Source organism: Coregonus clupeaformis, chromosome 23, assembly GCF_020615455.1.
Source record: "Coregonus clupeaformis isolate EN_2021a chromosome 23, ASM2061545v1, whole genome shotgun sequence".
NCBI lineage: Eukaryota > Metazoa > Chordata > Actinopteri > Salmoniformes > Salmonidae > Coregonus > Coregonus clupeaformis.
This window is the reverse complement of record NC_059214.1, coordinates 33,576,538-33,599,624: the sequence shown is the minus strand read 5'-3', so window position 1 is coordinate 33,599,624 and position 23,087 is coordinate 33,576,538. Positions and strand designations below refer to the sequence as shown.

Sequence of the window (23,087 nt, the reverse complement as noted above, 5' to 3'; positions counted from 1 at the left end):
CACACCTGTCTGACAGAATCACGCATCAAGATGGAATCAGCAGGAGCGACCGCGCCACCAGCTGATTTGGCGGAACGTCTTCGAGGTCAGGAGGACCGGATGAACCAGGTCTGCCACGCTCTGGATAGGGTGATGACCACGCTGCACCGTTGGGAGACCAGCGGGGTTCCCACACCTCCACACACCGACCCAGATCCAGCGGTCAGCCCTCCAGTGTCCTCTTCGGAACCCAGTGGGATTCGGCTCTCGCTCCCGAGGGCGTACGACGGCTCCACCGCCGGGTGTCAAGGGTTCCTGCTGCAGGTGGAGCTCTACCTCGCCACCGTCCACCCGGCGCCCTCGGGACACGAGAGCGTCTCAGCCCTCATCTCCTGTCTCACCGGCAAGGCGTTGGAGTGGGCCAACGCCGAGTGGAGGAGAATGGACGCCGCAACGACGAACTACGCGGAGTTCTCCCGCCGCTTCCGGGCGGTATTCGACCATCCACCAGAAGGGAAGGCGGCGGGGGAACGTCTGTTCTACCTCCGACAGGGGATGAGGAGCGCCCAGGACTTTGCATTAGAGTTCCGGACCCTAGCGGCTGATGCAGGGTGGAATGAGCGGGCCCTGACTGACCATTTCCGCTGCAGCCTCCGAGAGGACGTCCAGCGAGAGTTGGCGTGCAGGGACACGTCGTTGACTTTCGACCAACTGGTCGACATGGCCATCCGGCTGGATACCCTGCTCGCCACCCGTGGGCGTCCCGGAGGGGGGTTCGCCCATTCCACTCTCCAACGCCTCCCGAGCCGAGTCCTATGGAGCTCGGGGGTGCTGGCGCTAGGGAACGGAGGAGGAGGAGCCCACGGGGACCCGGCCCTTGCACCAACTGTGGTCGTGGAGGGCACACTGCGGCTAGGTGCTGGGGCGGGTCCTCCAGAGGAGGAGATGGCAGGACAGGCATTGGGGGGTCACCCCAGGTGAGTAGGCGCCCTGCTTACCCAGAGCTTTCTGTCGTGCACCTAACCTTGCCTGTTTGTTTCCCACAGGTTGCACCTCGTTCCCAGCATAAGGCGCTGGTAGATTCAGGCGCAGCTGGGAATTTTATAGATCGCCAGTTCTGTTTAGAGTTAGGGATTCCCCTCATCCCAGTGGATAAGCCTTTCCCCGTCCATGCCCTAGATAGCCGTCCGTTAGGGTCTGGTTTGATTAGGGAAGTCACAGCACCACTTCAGATGATGGCGCAGGAGGGTCATGAGGAGAGAATTCAGCTTTATTTGATTGACTCTCCTGCGTATCCGGTGGTGTTGGGTCTTCCCTGGTTGATAACTCATGACCCTATTATTGGGTGGCGAGAGAAAGCTCTTAAAGGGTGGTCTGCTCAATGTGAGGGGCGATGTCTGGGTGTTTCCATAGGGGCGACCTCGGTGGAGAGTCCGAATCTAATGCCAGCATTGCAGATTCCCCCGAGTATGAGGATTTGGCACTGGCGTTCAGTAAGACTAGGGCTGCTCAGCTGCCGCCTCATAGACGGGGGATTGTGCGATAGATCTCCAGTCAGGCGCAGCTCTCCCGCGGAGCCATGTGTATCCCTTGTCTCAAGAGGAGAAAAGATCTATGGAGACATACATCTCTGAGTCTCTTAGACAGGGATACATACGGTCCTCCGTTTCACCCGTTTCCTCAAGTTTCTTTTTGTGAAGAAGAAGGATGGAGGTCTGCGGCCGTGTATTGATTACCGCGGTCTCAATCAGATCACAGTGAAGTACAGCTATCCACTTCCTCTGATTGCGACTATGACGGAGTCACTGCACGGTGCGCAGTTCTTTACAAGATTGGATCTTAGGAGCGCATACAACTTGGTGCGCATTCGTAAGGGCGATGAATGGAAGACAGCGTTTAGCACGACTTCTGGGCACTACGAGTATCTAGTCATGCCATATGGGTTGATGAATGCTCCCTCAGTCTTCCAATCCTTCGTTGATGAGATTTTCCGGGACATGCAGGGACAGGGAGTGGTTGTGTACATCGACGACATTCTGGTGTATAGCCCTACCCGTGCTGAGCATGTAGCCCTGGTGCGCCGAGTATTGAGGAGGCTGTTGGAGCATGACCTATATGTCAAGGCAGAGAAATGTCTGTTTTTTTCAGAAGTCGGTCTCCTTTCTGGGTTACCAGTTGTCTGCGTCAGGGGTGAAGATGGAGGTAGACCGGGTCTCGGCTGTGCGTAATTGGCAGACCCCAACCACTGTGAAGGAGGTGCAACGGTTCTTGGGTTTTGCGAATTACTACCGGAGGTTTATCCGGGGTTTTGGACAGGTGGCAGCTCCCATCACGTCTCTGTTAAAGGGGGGTCCGGTGCGCTTGCGGTGGTCAGCTGAGGCGGACAGGGCATTTGGGAGACTGAAGGACCTGTTTACCTCGGCGCCGGTGTTGGCGCATCCGGATCCCTCCTTACCGTTCCAAGTAGAGGTGGACGCGTCAGAGGCCGGGATAGGGGCCGTTCTTTCCCAGCGGTCTGGCACTCCACCTAAACTCCGCCCCTGTGCGTTCTACTCAAAGAAGCTCAGTCCGGCGGAGCGGAATTATGACGTAGGAGACAGGGAGCTGTTAGCCGTAGTACAGGCCCTAAAGGTGTGGCGGCATTGGCTCGAGGGGGCTCAACACCCTTTCCTCATTCAAACTGACCATCGTAACCTGGAGTACATCCGGGCAGCTAGGAGACTGAATCCTCGCCAGGCTCGTTGGGCTATGTTCCTGGCCCGGTTTGTGTTCAAGATCACATACATCCCTGGGTCCCAGAACGGGAAGGCAGATGCTCTGTCCCGGCGGTATGACGCAGAGGAGAGGTCAGTTGAGTCCACGCCCATACTACCGGAGTCTTGTCTGGTTGCTCCGGTGGTGTGGGAGGTTGATGGTGAGATCGAGCGGGCGTTACGCACCGACCCGAGTCCTCCTCAGTGTCCTGTGGGTCGGACGTACGTTCCGCTCGAGATACGCGATCGCCTCATTTGTTGGGCTCATACGTCCCCCCTCCTCTGGCCATCCGGGTATCGGCCGGACAGTGCACTGCCTTAGCACGAAGTACTGGTGGCCAACGTTAGCTAGGGATGTGAGGATTTATGTCTCCTCCTGTTCGGTGTGTGCCCAGTGTAAGGCACCCAGACATTTGCCCAGGGGTAAGTTACAACCCCTGCCTATTCCACAGCGACCCTGGTCCCACCTCTCGGTGGATTTTGTTACCGACCTTCCACCCTCACAGGGGAATACGGCCATCCTGGTCGTTGTGGATAGGTTCTCGAAGGCCTGTCGTCTCCTTCCCATGCCGGGTCTACCCACTGCCCTACAGACCGCTGAGGCTCTGTTCACCCATGTCTTCCGGCATTACGGGGTACCCGAGGATATAGTGTCTGACCGAGGCCCCCAGTTCACGTCCAGAGTGTGGAGAGCTTTTATGGAACGGTTGGGGGTTTCGGTAAGCCTTACCTCGGGTTATCACCCGGAGAGTAATGGGCAGGTTGAACGTGTCAACCAGGATGTGGGTAGGTTTCTGAGGTCATACTGTCAGGACCGGCCGGAGGAGTGGGCGAGATATGTGCCCTGGGCCGAGATGGCACAGAACTCTCTTCGCCACTCCTCCACCCAACTAACCCCTTTTCAGTGTGTGTTAGGGTACCAGCCGGTTCTGGCACCATGGCACGAGAGCCAGATCGAGGCCCCCGCTGTGGATGAGTGGGTGCGGCGCTCGGAGGAGACGTGGGACGCTGCACACGTCCATCTGCAGCGTGCCATACGTCGACAGAAGACGAGCGCCGACCTACACCGCAGTGAGGGGCCAGTGTACGCACCGGGAGATCGAGTCTGGCTCTCAACCAGAAACCTGCCCCTCCGCCTGCCCTGCCGGAAGCTGGGTCGGCGGTTTGTAGGGCCCTTTAAAGTCCTGAGGAGATTGAACGAGGTGAGTTATAGGTTAGAATTACCTATTGACTACAAGAATATTAACCCCTCGTTCCATGTGTCTCTCCTCAGGCCGGTGGTAGCTGGTCCACTCCAGGACTTTGAGATTGAGGAGACTCCTCCGCCCCGTTGGACATCGAGGGGCTCCGGCGTACACCGTGAGGTCCATCCTGGATTCTAGACGCCGGATGGGGGTCTTCAATATCTCGTGGAGTGGGAGGGGTACGGTCCGGAGGAGCGGTGCTGGGTGCCCAGGAGGGACATATTGGACCAGTCCCTACTGACCGAGTTCCATCGGGGTCATCCTGCGCGCCCTGCTCCGCGTCGTCCGGGTCGTCCCCGAGCTCCGGGTCGGCGCACGGCTGGAGCCGCGCGTCAAGGGGGGGGTACTGTCACGGTTTCGGCCGAGGCTGCTCCTCTTCCTTGTTCGGGCGGACTTCGGCGGTCGTCGTCTCCGGAGTACTAGCTGCCACCGTTCTATGTTTCTTGTTTCGTTTGGTTTTGTCTGTGCATAACACCTGTCCCTTGTTTGTGTCTTGATTGTTCTCCTATTTAGTTTCTTGGTTTGGGGCAGGTGTTATGCGTGATTGTTTATGTCAGACTGCCTCTGTATCGTGTCTAGTTTCTCTCGTTGTTGGCTTGTGCCCGAGAGTTCGCACTGCGTGCGCTTTTCGTTGTTATTTGCGCACTGTGTTTGGTGCGTAATTGTTTTGCGCCACCCGGTTGGGTTGGTTATATTATTGTGTACGTGCTTGGTTACGTTACTAAAGACGGTTGAAGTCATCCTGGTGCCTGCGCTTGATTCCGACACTCATCCACACACACACCTGTCTGACAGTATGGCTTTGTAAAAATGAACAACCATATTCTGGCCAATTGTATAGATTTGTAAATATGAACAACCATATTCTGGCCAATTGTATAGATTTGTAAAAATGAACATGAACAGATTTGTTTTTTTTTAATACTTTTTTAAAAATGAAAAATAACTATTTTAAACAACATCAACTGTGAACTGATTTGGGCGTGTGTGTGTTAAAGAGACAGACAGGGAGGGACAAAGAGAGAGAGAGGCTACATTACTTGTACTGAAACTGTTCTAGCTTGCTGCATGATCAAATTCAGCTGATGCGCATAGCAATGCACGTAATGGGCATTCTTGAAATGCTCACGCACCTTTTGCTGCACACCAGCCTTCTCTCCCCTCATCACACTGGCTCCATCGTAAGCTTGCGCAATGAGTTTGACTTTCTCGTCGTCGGCAAAAAGACCGTTCAGTCTCTCCAAAAGCACACTGGCGATTGAGACTGAGGTTGATTCCCGAGATGGGAAGGAACTCAAAAAAGCGCTACTGCACTTTGTGGTTGCTATCTATGTACCTCAGCACAAGCACCAGCTGTGTCTGTGTAGAAACGTCCGTGGTCTCGTCAGCTTGGATAGCTACGAAGTTCGCCGACTTCACCTCCTCCACAATATGTTCCCTCATGACCGCTAGCATACACTCCAGTAGCTCGTTTTGAATGGTCTTTGATGTGCCCTTGAAAACTTTAGCATTTTTAAGATGGTCATCAAACACCTCATCTAATTGTGCCACAAAGTTGACAAGTCCAAGAAAAATACCAGGGTTGGTGGAGCCCTCAGTTTCATCTTTGCCTCGCAAAGCTAGCCATCTTGACAGTAGTACGTGAATTGATTGACGCTGCTACCCACTCTTTTCTTAGTTATGTTCATGGTTACTTATGTTACGTATGACGAAAGCGCGTAAGTGCAAGCCCTCCCGGAACCCATAGAGATTGTATTGAAAGCTCTGATATTTGAAAAAAAAAAGATTTTACATGAGAGTCTATGAGAGACTCGTGGGCGATTTTCAACCTGACTGAAATCGCCCCAAAAGGGGCGGGGCCATTTGAAGCACGACTTTAGCCTGATTGGATATTTAGTGGCAGATCAGACGTCTAGATTAGAACACTGATAACTACTGTTGCCGTGATATAATTGATTAGAAAAAAAATCCCTTCCTTTTCCCGTTTGGCAGTGCGTCGCCCATATCGCCCTAATGAACACACCGCCCCTGGTTATATGGCATTTCCACATTCAGTAGTTTAACTGAGCCGTGAGTCGACAGACTACTAACCTTTATCTGTGTCTCGGTGGGTGTCGGGGCCAGGAAGGGTGGCTGTCCCACCAGCATCTCAAAGAGGATCACTCCCACACTCCACCAGTCACACAGCTGGGTGTACCCTGCAGGAACAAGACCACAACCGCTCACTAAGAAGACCACAATGTGCTTCTTTATTTATCAAATGTATGACAACTCCATTCCACCATGCCCGTTCTTGCCCTCACCTTTGCGCAGCAGCACCTCAGGGGCGATGTAGTTGGGCGTGCCCACCAGGGAGTGTGCCAGGCAGCGCTGGTGTTGCCGTGTTGCCCGCTGCTCCAGGGTCTGCAGCCGGTCGCCACAACGACAGTTGGACACGTCATCCCAGAAGTCACTGGGCTCCATGCTGTCCTGCCTGATGTGGCTCCCTGGAGAGAGGAGAAGACATTACATATCGATCATATCATATTAAGTAAAAGCCATCTATACAACAGCACATGACAAGAACTTGTCCTCTGTCTTTTCCCCTGCTCACCTTTCTGATAGTACTTGGAGTTGTGCGTCCAGCGGAAGCCGGTGCAGAGGCCAAAGTCGGTCAACTTGATGTGTCCGTCCAGGTCGATGAGGATGTTGTCAGGCTTGATGTCGCGGTGGATGAAGCCCATCTTGTGGACGCTCTCGATGGCCAGGGTCAGCTCAGCCACGTAGAAGCATGCCAGTGGTTCGGGGAAGACGCCCATGCGGATCAGCAGGCTCATCATGTCTCCTCCGGGGATGTAGTCCATGACAAAGTAGAGGCTGTCACGGTCCTGGAAAGAGTAGTACAGACGCACCACCCACTCGTTGTCTGCCTCCGCCAGGATGTCACGTTCAGCCTTAGGGTTAGAAAAAATTTGAAACACTTTATTGTCCAGTCCACACAATGTGGATGGCGTCACAATAACATCGACATAACATGGAAACATCATCAGGAGCATCTCTTCAGCATGATCTTTTGGATTCAGCTTTACCTTGACGTGGGCCACCTGGTTGCGGTTGAGCACGTCCTTCTTGCGCAGCGTCTTCATGGCGTACAGGGCTCCTGTGTCCACCTTGCGGGTCAGGCACACCTCGCCGAAGGCCCCGATGCCCAGTGTCTTGATTTTGACAAACATGGCCTTGTCCATCTTGGCGCGGCGCAGACGGTTGTAGTTGGACTCCTTCTGGTTTAGCATCTTCCTCATCTGCTCCTGCTCGGCCTCTGAAAGGCCAGCCTGGAGGAAGGGGAAGAATGTAGAAATAAAGAGGATAAGTTGCCTTGGTAAAATACTGTATATATACATGCCTTATTGCAATGATATTATATTTTATAATTCTTGAAGTGTTTCATGTTTCGAATGTCTCCATCAACTGTTAATATAAGATAACAAGTAACTAATGTATTACTTCACTAGTAAATGCTTTATTTTTGTTTGTATTTCATAACAGTCTGTCAAAAGGAGGTCAAAAGGACTGAACCCTGAGTAAAAAAAATTCTAAATGTTTTGGACAAGCTGTTCTAGGCATTTAGGACAATCTAGCTGTTGTCTACAACACAGGTCCTCAAGGAGAATTCTTCAGATTAATAACCTTCAGCTCTCTCCCTGTCTCACCTTGGACATCTCCTGCTCCAGCTGCAGCCTGCGATTCAGTTTCTGCTGATGGGTCTTCATCACATTCTCCACATGCTGCTCCATGTAGAACTTGAAGGCAAAGGGCGAGTAGCTTTTAATGCGCGATTCCCTCTTCTCCTGATCACGCCCATTCTTCCTGACCGGCACCGGCGATGTCTGGATCTGCTTCTTGTCCTTCACTGCCTTCTCTCCTTTCCCAGACTTGGTCTTCTCTTTCACCTGGCTCTCCTCTGCCTTTCCCCCTCCTCCTCCACTACCACTGTGTGGCCTACCAGGGGTGTTGAGGTCTGGGGCTCCACACATAGCTCCTCCTGGTGCCTCCAGGGGCCCTGCCTCTGAAGCAGCCCCAGATATGAGCAGGATTTTGGGGTAGGGAGGTGGTGGACAGCGGGGCTCCTGGGCAGGCTCCAGAGCGTAGGCCTCTTCAGGCATGTATGCGAGGGGCTCAGATGCTTCCTGAGCAGCCTGAGCAGCCAACCAGCCAGGGTGACACGGTCCCACAGCCGTCTTCGGCTCGGGCCTCATCACCCGGATGCTCTTCACCGGCTGTTGGATGGGGGGCGATGTCACCGCTGTGATGGTGTTGGGCGGACCCAGGGACGGGTCCTGCTTGCCAGGAGCTGGAGTGGCCAAAGTGGGCCGGACGTTGTTGGGGGGCGCAGAGCGGTTGTTAAAGGAGTTGGTCCTGCTGGGGACCCGCACCTCTCCCCGGAAGGGCCCCTGAGGCTGGGGCTGCCTGGCTGGAGGGGCCCCCTCAGGCCCCTGGGGACCGGCCCAGTGGTGCTGGTGCTGCTCATACAGGTCCAGGTTGAGACTGGCTCTGGAGGGCGTGAGCAGGCCCTGGGGGAGGTCAGAGAAGTCTGGCCCCATGGCAGCGGCAGCGGTGGCTCCACCGGGGGAGCGGGACATCATGTGGACCTGGTGTGAGGTGGGGCTGGACTGCCGGGGGTGGGAGTGGGGCGCTAGGTACAGGTTAGGGGGGTACCCTCCCCCGTTCTGGCCCATGGCCCCTTTCACCTGCATGTTGACATAGTTGTCGGGCGCCAGCGGTGGCATCTTGTTCTGGAAGGAGGCGCTCCTCTTGACACTGTAGCCCGAGGGCTCCATCATATGAGGCCGGCCGTGGCCGTAGTCGTAGTGGGGTCCGGGGATGGGGCCTCCTGGTGCCTGGGGCTGGAGCTGCAGGGGCTGGCCGGGGACGCTGTAGCCAATCATGGCCTGCTCCATGCTGCCTAGGTAGGCCTTTTGCGGGGCGCCTGGGGGGTACATGGGGTTCCCTGGATTGTTCTGGACGGCCATGGAGGGCGGGTAGGCTCCAATACTGGGCGGGCGTCCCATGGGGTTAACCATGGCAGGGCCCTGTGCTGCGCCCGAGGGGGGGATCAGGTAGTTCATGACAGGAGGGGCACCCATGTAGGGCCCCTCTGGCCCATAACCAGCGCCCTCATACATCGGTGCCCCCATCTGGTGGTAGGGAGGCATGGCACCCTCACTTGTTCCCTCTAATGGTGGTCTGTGGTCCATTGCGTTTGGCATGCCCCCTTTGCCTGTGGACAGAAATGATAGTGGTGAGTGAGTTCATATCCTTATTGTATTTCAATGTTTAGAATATATGTGCATGAGTTGTGTTACCTGGCGAGGTCTGCTTGATGATCCGGACGATGAGTTCGTTGCGTGGGTCCAGGTATCCCATCTTACTGATGTACTCCAGAGCAGCCTCAATGTTCCTGCTGCCCGTCTGCTTCAGAGCCCGCACCGCCATTTCCTGGTGGCAAAACAACAAATAATGGTGTCTAATAGGCATTGATAAATCTCTGAGTAAATCAATTTGTGATTGATGATGCTCATCCATCTCATTTTGGGGAACAGATTGCATTGTCTCTATTAATTTAGTGCAAGACAGTGTATAGTCTCTTCTATTGTCATTGTCACATCTATTGTAACCAACGCACACACACACACATCAGGTGATGATACAAACAGACCCCAGCAGGCATTGCACCTGCATCCTCTTCTCCTGGGGTCATGCACCAGGCACTTCCTGAGCCTGCCTCATACACACACAACAACATAGAACACAGAGAGCTGAGAACATACAACCAGCCCTTTGACATTGTTTTAACATTCCAATAGTACGCTATTTTTATGCCAATGACCTCTACAGTGATAGTTCAGCACCATACTGTAGTACATCATTTAGTATTTGTATAAAGATCATGCAGGTTATCCTGCTATTTTCACACTGGCTGATAGGCAGAGTACAAACAACAACAGCCATTCAACATCAGTGAGTGAGAGGTGAAAATAAACATGACACAAGCTGCGACCGTTCTTTAACTAGGCGGCAGACACCTACATGAGGAAATACCCCTGAATGGCATATGACCTCACTCGAAATACATTCTATCCAAACCTCAGTGTGGCCCTCAGTCAAGACAGGCATTCAGCCCACACGGCCTCCGCTGGTCAGTTTGAGAACCAAATACTACCACTCATTTGAAATGGCCACTTAAGGTTGTTGTTTAAAACATACACTGTAATCAAGATTAATCTTGATGTTGTTGTGTAAGAATATAAAATCTAACAGGAAATAAACTAGGGCTAAATCAATTTTCAAAAGTGGACTGAAGTGGACTTTAAACTAGTGTAAAGGGTGTAATGCAGCCATTGCGTGTCCACAGGTTCTGAGACAGACCGGGTGCTTTCATTTGCAGGGAGGAAACTTAGTCAAACATAAATGGGTTTAAAAACATGGCTGCATAGCAACAGTGGGCACATTCAGCTCTCAGAACCAGGAAACGCCGGAGCCACAGATATTCTACACATTCTGTGTGTGTGTGAGTATGTGTGTCCATCAGAGTGGGCCTGCCCATACGACTGAACCAAAACACACTCTTACCCTCCCTCTCCCTCACTCATAACACACATTTGCACCCCCCCACTAGTGCTGCTCACATACTAGCACACACACACACACAGGAAACCGAATATAAACGTTCATGTCTGTTTATGGTCACTGTACGGCGATTGGCCTGGGTCTGTGTGTTGAATTCCACCATAGCTAGAGGAGAGTGCTGACTAGCTGCCTGGTTTCCATGCTAATGTAGAGGCTTCCCTCCCTCACAAACCTCTCTCTCTCTCTCTCTCTCTCTCTCTCTCTCTCTCTCTCTCTCTCTCTCTCTCTTGCATGCTGGGAGTTTGAGTGTTTGGTATGGAGGGCTTGTCCTAACTAATTTATTGTTCCTTTCCTTGGTTTTTCCTTTCAATTTCTCTTTTCTATGGTGGAGGGTTAATGCACTGTTTGTTTTAGTGGTACCCACTGTTTTTATTTTAAAAGTTAGGGAGGAAGAGGACAGAGGTTTAGTTTCCTGGGGTTTTGAACGGTGTGGTGTGAGCGATGCTTCGCAGCCTAGCGTGGAGGAGACGCTGTCGTTACGGCATGGATTCAGGTGTGTTCCTGAGAATGGAATTAAGGTGGAGGAGGTTCTGCTCGTGGTCGGCGAACAGGTAGGAGCTGAATTTATACATTCCGCATCCAGAATGAACAAAGCTGTGGTTGTGTTTATGAAAAGAGCAAATTTGGTGGGTAGGCTCATTTCTAGTGGTATATTTGTAAGGTGTGTGTCGGTGCCAATTTCTCCTCTTTCTACCCCTTCGACTAGGGTGGTAGTTGCAAATTTGCCTCCGTTTATTACGGATGATCAAATCAGGAAGGAGTTGAGTCGCTTTGGTAAGTTTGCTAGTGGTTTTCGTGTACTGTCGGCAGGTTTTCAGTCAGATGCCGTCAAGCATGTTGTTTCGTTCCGGAGGCAAGTGTTCATGTTTCTGAATAACAATGAGCAACAGTTAAATGTGCATTTTAAAGTGAGGCACAGATAGTCTACGGTGCTTTGAGTGTGGGGATTTGGGGCATAAGAGCTTTGCGTGCCCTCATAAAGGTCGTAGACAAGGTGAGGGTTCAAGCACCAGTGGGGGAAATCGAGGGGGCCATGAGACGCAGGCAGCAGAGGCTGGGCCTAGTCATGCGACAGATGGTAGTGTAGCTAAGGCTGGGTCCAGTCATGCTATAGGTGGTGGTGCAGATGAGGCTGGGTCTAGTCATGTCATGGATGGTAGTGTAGATGAGGCTGGGCCTAGTCATGCTATAGGTGGTGGTGCAGATGAGGCTGGGTCTAGTCATGTTATGGATGGTGGTGTAGATGAGGCTGGGTCTAGTCGTGTTATGGACGGTGGTGTAGCTGAGACGGGGTCTAGTCATGTCATGGATGGTGGTGTAGATGAGGCTGGGCTTAGACAGGTTATGCTAGTGGATGAGGAGAGTATAGTGGGGAAGGGTAAGCGACTAGGGGGGGTGGAGGAGGGTGTCAAGCGGAAGAGGAAAAAGGGGGAGAAGAAAGGAGGTGGGAGGGCAGAGGCTGGTGTGGTGAAAGGCACCAAGGAACCTTTGCCTGGTGCTGGGGGGGGAGGTCCCGACTAGAGAGGAAGAGCAGGTGGTCAGGATGGGAGATGGAGACGAGGAGGAGGAAGGTGAGTCTGAGGAGGAAGACGATGAGGAGGATTTCTTTTCAGACTCCTCCTCAATGGGTCCAGAGCTGACAGCCAGTCAGTCAGAGGGGTCAAAGTACACGGTGAGGGAACTGTCAAGGTTCCTGAATGAGACTAAGGGGAAAAAAGTTAATCTTGAGGCTTTTTTTTTGTGATCTGGGAAAGTTTGTAAGATCAGTACAACATGCTATGAAAAATGAGGGGCATGGTGTCCTCTCACCCAGGAAACGGTTTAGGTTGAGGAAGTGGGTCACAACCATGCGTAAAAGTCTACCTTCAGACACTGTTTAGATTAAAGTTTTCTTTCTGGCCCTGGGTCTTTTTGAGCTTTGCTATTGGTCTCTTTCTCTGCTGGCTTTTCTCCCACTTCTTATGGAGACTCTTTGGGTAGGCTCGCTTAATATTAATGGCGCCAGAGATGCGGGAAAGAGGAGTGTGTTGGGTGAATATGTCAAACAAAAAAAAGTACAGGTGTTGTTTCTGCAGGAGACACATAGCGATGTGGTGAATGAAGTTGATTGGGGGCTCTGGTGGAAAGGGGCAAGTGTGCTGAGCCATGGGACAAATGTTAGTGCAGGGTGGCAGTCCTTTTTGTACCGGGTCTGTCTGTAAAAATGTGCTCCTCAAAAGAGGTGTGTAGGGATAGACTGCTTGTAGTAAAAGCAGAAATTAACAACAGGGGTTTTGTCTTTATAAATATGTATGCGCCTAACACAGGGAGAGAGAGGGGGCTTCTATTTGGGTGTCTTAGACAGGAACTCTCACAGATATCGCCTCAGGAGACGCTGGTGGTCGGCGGGGACTGGAACTGTACGATGGATTTTACGAAAGACAGAAATGGGGAGGAGCCTCATTCTGGTTCAGTGGGGGTGTTAAGGGACATTATTAATCAGTTTGACCTAGTGGATGTTTGGAGAACTAGACATCCCAACACAAGACAGTATACATGGGTGAAGGTCTTTGGGGCTAGGGTGAGTGCAGCCCGGCTTGATCGATTGTACATGTCTAGGAATCAGAGCAATAGGCTGTTGGGCGCTACCATTCTCCCGGTGGGTTTTTCGGATCATCACATAACCATGGCTCGGCTGTCTATTTCACCAGGGCCTCGGCAGGCATCCTATTGGAAGTTTAATGTAAAGCTCTTACAAGATGCCACTTTTTGCTCAGGTTTCCAGACTTTTTGGGAAAGGTGGGGGCAGCGAAGAGAGGAGTATGAGTCTCTGAGTCAATGGTGGGATGTGGGAAAAGTCCAAATTCGGCTTTTCTGCCAACAGTATACCGTTCTCTCATCCTCAGAGGCTAGGAGAGTATTGGGGGAACTAGAGCGTACTATTAGTGAGATGGAGGTAGAGCTGGTGGGGCAAGGCAATGTAGGCCTCCAGGCTAATTTAGCTGAACTACATAGGGACCTGGGCAGTTTTTTCCAGGTTAAAGCAAAGGGAGCACTTGTAAGAGCTAGGTTCTCTATGCTCAAGGAGATGGATGCTCCCAGCTCCTTCTTCTTTGGTTTGGAAAGACAGAGCGGTGAAGCCAAGGGTATGCTTTCGGATGGGCGGGTGACCTCTGTGGTGGGGAGATGCGGGAGCGGACTGTATAGTACACAAGGACCAGACATATTGCGTACCAGGACGCTTAATCAAGGACAACTTGTTCTTAATCAGGGACATGTTGGACTTGTCGAGAAGTTCTAATGTGAACTTTGGTCTGGTCTCTTTAGATCAAGAGAAGTATTTTGATAGAGTGGACCATGAGTATCTGTTTAATGTGATGTCTGTGTTTGAGTTTGGGGAAAGATTTTTGGCCTATGTGAAGATGTTGTATGCTGGTATATGCTGGTATATGTAATTTTTCTTGTATATCTTGTTGTTCTAAGCTCTTTGTTATATTGCTGTAGAGGTTTGCAAAGTGATTTCTCCACATATCCCCATTTTGGATAGCCAATTCCTCATTATGAGGTTTGTTTAATTTATTCCAATTCTCCCAGAAGTGGTTTGATTCTATGGATTCCTCAATCACATCCAGCTGATTTCTAATGTGCTGTTCTTTTTTTGTTCTTAGGGTGTGTTTGTACTGCTTCAGTGTTTCCCCATATTGAAGACGTATATTTTTGTTGTCTGGGTCTCTGTGTTTATGATTAGATATATTTCTCAATTACTTTCTTAGATTTTTGCAATCATTATCAAACCATTTTTCATTATCTATTATTTTTGGTTTGCTCTTATGTTTCTTAAGATTAGCCAAGGAGGCTAATTTGTCAAATATAAAGTTTATGTTCCAAACGGCCAAATTTACACCTTCATTGGTGTAGGAGAATGTTAATGCTAAAAAGTTGTCCAGGAGAGATTGTCTTTTTTGGCTACTAATTGCTTTTTGGTAGATTTCTGTACTGTTTGCACTCCATCTATAGGTCTGTTTAGTACCATGTAATTTATTGGGCCATGATGCTTCATGGTTGGGTTCTGCTCTTCTCAGATACACTGTGATTTGACTGTGGTCAGAGAGAGGTGTTAGTGGGCTGACTGTGAAGGCTCTGAGAGACTGAGTTGAGGTCTGTGATGAAGTAGTCTACAGTACTGCTGCCAAGGGATGAGCTGTAGGTGTACCTACCAAAAGAGTCCCCTCTTAGCCTACCATTGACTATGTACAGACCCAGTGTTCGACAGAGCTTCAGGAGCTGTACTCCATTTTTGTTTTTCACTTTGTCATAGTTGTTTCTGGGGGGGTATGTGGGGAGGGAAAGGTTGTTGCTTCCCGGTAGGTGTTTATCCCCATGACTGTTAATAGTGTCAAGTTCTTCTGCTGTTCTAGCATTCAGGTCTCCACAGACCAGCACATTGCCTTGGGCCTGAAAGTGACTAATCTCCCCCTCTAGAATGGAGAAACTCTCTTCATTGAAGTAGGGTGACTCTGAGGGGGAATGTATGTGGCACAGAGGAAGACGTTGTTATCTGTTAAGATAGCCTCCTTGTTGATTTTTGCCAGATAAAGAATTCTCCTGTTTTGATCAATTCGATTGAATTAGTTAGTTCAGATTTATACCATATTAGCATTCCCCCTGAGTCTCTGCCCTGTGTGATTCCTTTTAATTTGGTGGATGGTACGATTATCTCCCTATAACCTAGTGGACAGCCAGTGGAAACATCACCTCTGCACCATGTTTCCTGTAGTACTACAATATCAACATCATCAATTTCTTTAAGGAAGTCTGGGTTTCTGCTCTTTAGCCCAAAAGCAGAGGACTTCAAGCCTTGTAAATTGCAACATAAAAAGACTTCATATCTCTCTCTCTCTCTCTCTCTCTCTCTCTCTCTCTCTCTCTCTCTCTCTCTCTCTCTCTCTCTCTCTCTCTCTCTCTCTCTCTCTCTCTCTCTCTCTCTCTCTCTCTCTCTCTCTCTCTCTCTCTCTCTCTCTCTCTCTCTCTCTCTCTCTCTCTCTCTCTCTCTCTCTCTCTCTCTCTCTCTCTCTCTCTCTCTCTCTCTCTCTCTCTCTCTCTCTCTCTCTCTCTCTCTCTCTCTCTCTCTCTCTCTCTCTCTCTCTCTCTCTTCTCTCCTGTGCTGAGACTGAAACTGGGTGGAGGCTGGTTGCTGTGGACAGCCTGGTGGTGCATTGCGTTCCAACCCTGACCTCCACTGTCATGGCGACAGATGTTCCCAACATTCCACAAGCCAGGAAGCAAAGAATTCCAGATATTTGGAAATCTGTATTTTTCGGTGTCTGACTTTTCCTCCCATTTCTCTTCTTCCCTCTCTCCCCGTCTCTCGCTTACTGTCTCCTCTCTGTATGTTTGTCTTCTAGACTCTCATGTGGCCTACAATATCCTCAGCCACATTTGCACCCTTGTCATAATGGTTAGAGCCACAAGCCAAGGACTTATCCCAAACACAATCACACGCAAAAACATCTCGGACTGCACTGACAGTATGCACATGCACACACTCTCACCTTAGGAGGCTGGGAGTAAAAAAACATAATCACACACACTCAACTCTCACTCAAGTGAACAACTACAAAACACACAGTCCTGGATGTAGTGACAGTTTCTGCGCCACTGTTCTAAGCTCTGAGAGGAAGGCTGTTTTCTTATATTCGTTTTCACTTTGACCTAATTCTGCAACACATTCAACTATGGGAAATGAAACCCATACGGAAGACCTTTAGAGAGCTGAGTCTGGATGGACAGGCCAAGAGAGAGGGACATCAATAGGCCTGTAGAACAACAGATAGTGCTCCGCCATCTTCTCCTTCTATTAATCAAACACACACAATAATGCACACACACACACACAAGGCCTATGTCACGTCCTGTTAACCTCATCGTTACATAAACGCGGCAGCCACGTCGTCCTGTCTCGGCCGGCCCCTAATACAGCAATACTGGAGCCGCTGTACACATGAAGGAAGGAAGGAAGGTGGAGGAGGAGGAGGAGGAGAGGAAAGAGCTCCTCCACACTCCGGCAGCCCCCCCTCGCTCCCCCACCAAAACATTCTCTCCTTTACAGTGATTATGTAACTCGCCGCATCGCTGTGTAACTTGTGGCTGGAAGAGGAGAGGAGGCGGTGCTTCTGATAAGAATCAGGCCAGAGGGCCCGTGGGGGTGGAGGTGGGTTGAGACCAAAGGGGCCACTCACTACGGCGGCCATTACGGCTGTGGAATGTTGGGAAAACAAGGGCCCACGCTCAGTGGCCACAGTCGCCTAAAAATACCAGGACCACCCATCACAAGACATGCCTGGCGGCTCATCCGGGAAACTAAAAGCACTTATGTAAAGGGCTGAGGACTGATTAAGTTGCTAAATGGTCGTAATGTTGTTGTTAATGTTTTTCCTGGATGCATACCTCGGTCCGGTTGGGTTACAGGGTCAACTTGAGGACGCAGCCCGAGGACAAACACATACTAACAGTGACAGGTGACTGCCGCATCGCTCATTGAGAGACCATTACCTATAATCCATCACTGTCAAAGTCAGTAGGCAGGAAAAGAGAGAAATGTTTTGCCTGTACAACCTAAACGTGTCCAATTCTTTTCATTTTCAGATTATCCTTCTGTTTGTGTCTATAAACGCAACAAATAAATATATAAAGCTAATGAGAGGAGAATAAATGGAATATAGAATACAGATAGAGAGACAGACAGAGAGATAGAGGGGAGCGAAAGAAAAAGTGAGAGACAGAGACACACTGACAGAGAGAGAGAGAGAGAGAGAGAGAGAGAGAGACAGACAGACAGACAGACAGACAGACAGACAGACAGACAGACAGCGAGAGAGAGAGAGAGAGAGAGAGAGAGAGAGAGAGAGAGAGAGAGAGAGAGAGACAGACAGACAGACAGACAGACAGACAGACAGCGAGAGAACGCAGCCAGATTGTCTGTGGCGACACGATGGGAGCAGAAGGAACTGTTCCACCCTGCTACCATTGAATCGCCACTTCCTGTTTGTATTGACAGTGCTCCCTCTCTCTCTCCGTCTCTCTCTGGTCTGAGCCATTCAGAGGAACTAGAGGCCAAACCACACTCTTACTACACTGTAACTACACACTAACTACACTATTACTACATGCTAACTACACACTAACTACACACTCCTAGTCCTACAGGAGCAGTAACAATCTGTGTGTGTACTAACAAGAACAAGATCAAGCCATACCAAAGGCCACCAGCAAGCACACAACAGCTTTCTGATAACTCAAATCAATATGGTTATTGATGTGGCTTGCATCTCTCTCTCTCTCCCTGTCTCTCTCTCTCTCTCTGAAGTAACAGCTCATAATTCCACTGTGCTGGTGTCTGAGGAGGGTTTCTCAGTAGTGTTGTGCACAGGCTTGAGTTAAGCATTCTTTAGATGCCGAGTGCCGCAATCACAGGTCCTCAGGCCTGTCCTGAAGCCTTCAACCACAAAGGCACAGTACTGAGTCTGCTTATAGTAACTGGTCCATGGTCAGTCCTAAAACGGTGCTGAGTCTGGTTATAGTAACTGGTCTCTGGCCAATCCAAGAGCTTTAAACACAGTCAAAGCTGAGCCCTTAAAAATGACCTGATCTTAGGCCAGCTATGGGTGTTTAAAGAGCGATTGAACTATGTTGCACAGTCTGATGCTTATTATTCGGAAATACTCTGATATACAGGGCATTCAGAACATTTTCAGACCCCTGGATTTTTTCCACATTTTAAACGTTACAGCCTTATTCTAAAATGGATAAATTCCTCATCAATCTACACACAATAACCCATAATGACAAAGTGAAAACAGGTTTTTAGAAATTGTAGCAAACGTATTAAAAATAAAAAACATAAATACTTGATTTACTTAAGTATTCAGACTTTTTGCTATGAGACTCGAAATTGAGCTCAGATGCATGCTGTTTCCATTTATCATCATTGAGATGTTTCTACAACTTGATTGGAGTCCACCTGTGGTAAATTCAATTGATTGGACATGATTTGGAAAGGCACACACCTGTCTATATAAGGTCCCACAGTTGACAGTAGATGTCAGAGCAAAAACCAAGCCATGAGGTCGAAGGAATTGTCCGTAGAGCTCCGAGACAGGATTGTGTCAAGCCACAGATCTGAGGAAGGGTACCAAAACATTTCTGCAGCATTGAAGGTCCCCAAGAACACAGTGGCCTCAAGCATTCTTAAATGGAATAAGTTTGGAACCACCAAGACTCTTCCTAGAGCTGGCCGCCCGGCAGAACTGAGCAATCAGGGGAGAAGGGCCTTGGTCAGGGAGGTGACCAAGAACCCGATGGTCACTCTGACAGAGCTTCAAAGTTCCTCTGTGGAGATGGGAGAACCTTCCAAAAGGACAACCATCTCTGCAGCACTCCACCAATCAGGCCTTTATGGTAGAGTGGCCAGACGGAAGCCACTCCTCAGTAAAAGGCACATGAAAGCCCGCTTGGAGTTCGCCAAAAGGCACCTAAAGATTCTCTGGTGTGATGAAACCAAGATTGAACTCTTTGGCCTGAATGCCAAGCGTCACGTCTGGAAGAAACCTGGCACCATCCCTACGGTGAAACATGGTGGTGTTAGCATCCTGTTGTGGGGATGTTTTTCAGCGGCAGGGACTGGGAGACTAGTCGAGATCGAGGGAAAGATGAACGCAGCAAAGTACAGAGAGATCCTTGATGAAAACCTGCTCCAGAGCGCTCAGGACCTCAGACAGGGGTGAAGGTTCCCCTTCCAACAGGACAACGACCCTAAGCACACAGCCAAGACAATGCAGGAGTGGTTTCGGGACAAGTCTCTGAATGTCCTTGAGTGGCCCAGCCAGAGTCCAGACTTGAACCCGATCAAACATCTCTGAAAACAGCTGTGCAGCGACACTCCCCATCCAACCTGACAGAGCTTGAGAGGATCTGCAGAGAAGAATGGGAGAAACTCCCCAAATACAGGTGTGCCAAGCTTGTAGCGTCATACCCAAGAAGACTCGAGGCTGTAATCGCTGCCTAAGGTGCTTCAACAAAGTACTAAGTAAAGGCTCTGAATACTTATGTAAATGTGATATTTCATTTGTAAATTTTTTATACATTTGCTAAAATTACTAAAAACCTGTTTTTGCTTTGTCATTATGGGGTATTGTGTGTATATTGATGAGGGGGAAAACAATTTAATCCATTTTAGAATAAGGCTGTAACGTAACAAAATGTGGTAAAAGTCAAGGGGTCTGAATACTTTCAGAATGCACTGTATATCAATGATAGAATACACTTATATCCTTGAAATAAGGCTTTCCATATCTGAACTATAGTAGTATAGTAAAGGCTTTATTTCTTTAGGCGAAAGGTGAGCATGTGTGAGCTGACATCATTTCCTGAGGAAACACTAACTGTCCTCTTCTTCCATCTCCTAGCCTCTCCTTCTCTCTTTTTTCCTCTCCTATTCTCTCTCAGGGGTGGAGATGATCCCTCGCTCATTCCGAAAGAAGATAAAGAAACCAGCGACAAGCGGATTGTTAAATTCGCCTGATATTTCTGCACTCCGCATTATGTAACCATATTACTGTACGCTTGGCAGAGAAAGGTTGTATTGTATCACTGAATATTTATGACAGTGAATGGGGCTTTCTACCTCCACATTAGTGAGTTACTGTATGTTAGCCACTTACAGTACGTGACTATAGAACCAGCATTCAAGCAGAGACATTGATACAGACAGCGCAGTTTCTCCCACTTGAGAGCAAGCGCACACACACACACACACACTCCCCAGTCCTCACCTGGTCACAGCCAGCGTTGACCAGCTCCTGCAGCATCTGTCGGTTGACGTCTCCAGCGGGGTGGGCAGAGCCAGAGGAGGGTCCAGACTCATTGGCAAAGGGCATGAGGGACTTGCGGATCTCCCTCAGAGCGTTCTGGTAATTGTTGAACTTCTGAGGGGGCCGGTGCTGCTGCTGGCGACTGCCGGGGTCTTTGCCCTTGCATTCAGCCCCGCGGCCCCCCTCGCCCCGGGAGCTGCCCCCGTGGAGGGCCTGGCTCACCAGCTTGGCTGGCTGCTTTAGCCCCTCCTTGATCTCCTGGAGGCGCTGGCGCGTGTTGCCCATGTACGGAGCAGCGGGAAACGTCTTGGGCCTCATGACACTCCCGTTTTAGTCTAAGGAAATCACACCCAAACACACACACGCACACACCTCCACCAAAAACGGATACACTCGCACACACTCCTAAGCTTGCTCCGGAGCTCGTGACCTAAATAGTTAAGGCCCTCCAGTAGGAGAGATCTGTGCATAGATCTGTGAGATTCCTCCTTTCTCTCTCTCTCTTGGTCTAGGGTTTTATAGATTTTGTTTGTCTCTGTGTGGCTGGCTCCTACTGATAGGAATCCCACTGGCGTGCCATGGTGTGTGTGTTTTAGGGGTCACATTCCTCCTTATTCCAAGTAATGTGAGGGGTCACAAGGGTGCCCTTGCCCCAAACCGTTCTGGCTCCCATCTGCGCCTGTGGAGCAAGATCAGAACAGAAAATGTTACTGAATTGTCACTGAAATGTCACTGTGTGGTCGAGTTATGGTCATGGTGGCGTAGGGTCATATTATTTACACAGGTCTCATCCACTGTGTGTGAAATGCTCCTGTGTTATCCAATATTAACACCCCTTTACGGTTTTATCTCCAAGAACATTGTCTACATTCTATCGTGGCAGTGCTACTCTCCGGGGCAGACTATAGGAGGTGTGAAGGAAGTATGTCTCTGTGCACACTCACGTGGAATATGCGGCAACAACAATGTATTATCACTGTGTAATCGTGTAACAGCTTTTGTGGTGTAAAACACTGTATTACACATTTTCAATTATGACAATGATTAAAATATAGGTGTTTAGCTTGATTGCAATTCAGTGGCTTTAGAACAGGACTGATAGACCACCAGATCGGTATACTTGGTAGGCCTTGAGGCCTGGGATAGCTTTGAACAGCTTGAGATCAGCAGCATCCCCTAGGTCCATCTAAATCAGGACACTACCTTCAATAACACCCTCTGTCACCACCTCTCTCACTCTCTCTCTCTGCGCCATGTCCCCTCAAGGGTTGAAAAGGTATTTTTGGGGTTTGGATGTTTAAGAAGTTTTCTGACACAATCACAGCACTCACTGTGAGTTAAGACAGTTTTTCGAAACAAACACATATTTGAGATGGTAGTGCCAAGCTCCACAACAAGTTGCCCAATCTCCAGAATCTTTAGCCTCAGTTCCCATTCTTGTGATGCTTTGAGTGCCGCATCCCACCCATAAAGCATTCCATTCAACAAGTAACAACAAGAAAGCTCATATCATTCTATCACGGGGCAGAGCGGACAGAAACATGGATTTACCCTGAAGAACAACAGACAGAGGAGGGTAGAGACAGGGTCTCCTGAATGTTTAAAAAACACTAATAGGACCAGCTGTGGCCAGCAGTTGGAATTGTAGTTGACAGACGGAAGTTTACATACACCTTAGCCAAATACATTTAAACTCAGTTTTTCACAATTCCTGACATTAAATCCTAGTAAAAATTCCCTGTCTTAGGTCAGTTAGGATCACCACTTTATTTTAAGAATATGAAATGTCAGAATAATAGTAGAGACAATGATTTATTTCAGCTTTTATTTATTTAATAATATTCCCAGGTGGTCAGAATTTTACATATACTCAATAGGTATTTGATAGCATTGCCTTTAAATTGTTTAAATTGGGTTAAACGTTTCGGGTAGCCTTCCACAAGCTTCCCACAATAAGTTGGGTGAATTTTGGCCCATTCCTCCTGACAGAGCTGGTGTAACTGAGTCAAGTTTGTAGGCCTCCTTGCTTGCACACACTTTTTAAGTATTGCCCACAAATGTTCTATAGGATTGAGGTCAGGGCTTTGTGATGGCCACTCCAATACCTTGACTTTGTTGTCCTTAAGCCATTTTGCCACAACTTTGGAAATATGCTTGGGGTCATTGTCCATTTGGAAGACCCATTTGCGACCAAGCTTTAACTTCCTGACTGATGTCTTGAGATATTGCTTCAATATATCCACATAATTTTCCTTCCTCATGATGCCATCTATTTTGTGAAGTGCACCAGACCCTCCTGCAGCAAAGCACCCCCACAGCATGATGCTGCCACCCCCGTGCTTCACGGGTGGGATGGTGTTCTTCGGCTTGCAAGCATCCCCCTTTTTCCTCCAAACATAACGATGGTCATTATGGCCAAACAGTTCTATTTTTGTTTCATCAGACCAGAGGACATTTCTCCAAAGTGCAGTTGCAAACCGTAGTCTGGCTTTTTTACGGCGGTTTTGGAGCAATGGCTTCTTCCTTGCTGAGCGGCCTTTCAGGTTATGTCGATATAGGACTTGTTTTACTGTGGATATAGATACTTTTGTACCTGT

General features: G+C 49.4%; 1 protein-coding gene across 1 annotated transcript in view; it reads right to left on the bottom strand.

Annotated features, from left to right (window-relative positions):
- lats2 (large tumor suppressor kinase 2) overlaps positions 1-23,087 on the bottom strand; it is a 31,459-nt gene that overhangs the window by 1,451 nt on the left and 6,921 nt on the right. The window contains exons 2-8 of the mRNA XM_041844515.2: positions 20,452-21,169; positions 9,319-9,451; positions 7,666-9,233; positions 7,045-7,287; positions 6,570-6,909; positions 6,280-6,462; positions 6,068-6,174 (exon numbers count right to left, since the gene is read on the bottom strand). Coding sequence (XP_041700449.1) covers positions 6,068-6,174; positions 6,280-6,462; positions 6,570-6,909; positions 7,045-7,287; positions 7,666-9,233; positions 9,319-9,451; positions 20,452-20,808 — 2,931 coding nt within the window. The 5' untranslated portion in view covers positions 20,809-21,169. The remainder of the gene's footprint in view (positions 1-6,067; positions 6,175-6,279; positions 6,463-6,569; positions 6,910-7,044; positions 7,288-7,665; positions 9,234-9,318; positions 9,452-20,451; positions 21,170-23,087) is intronic.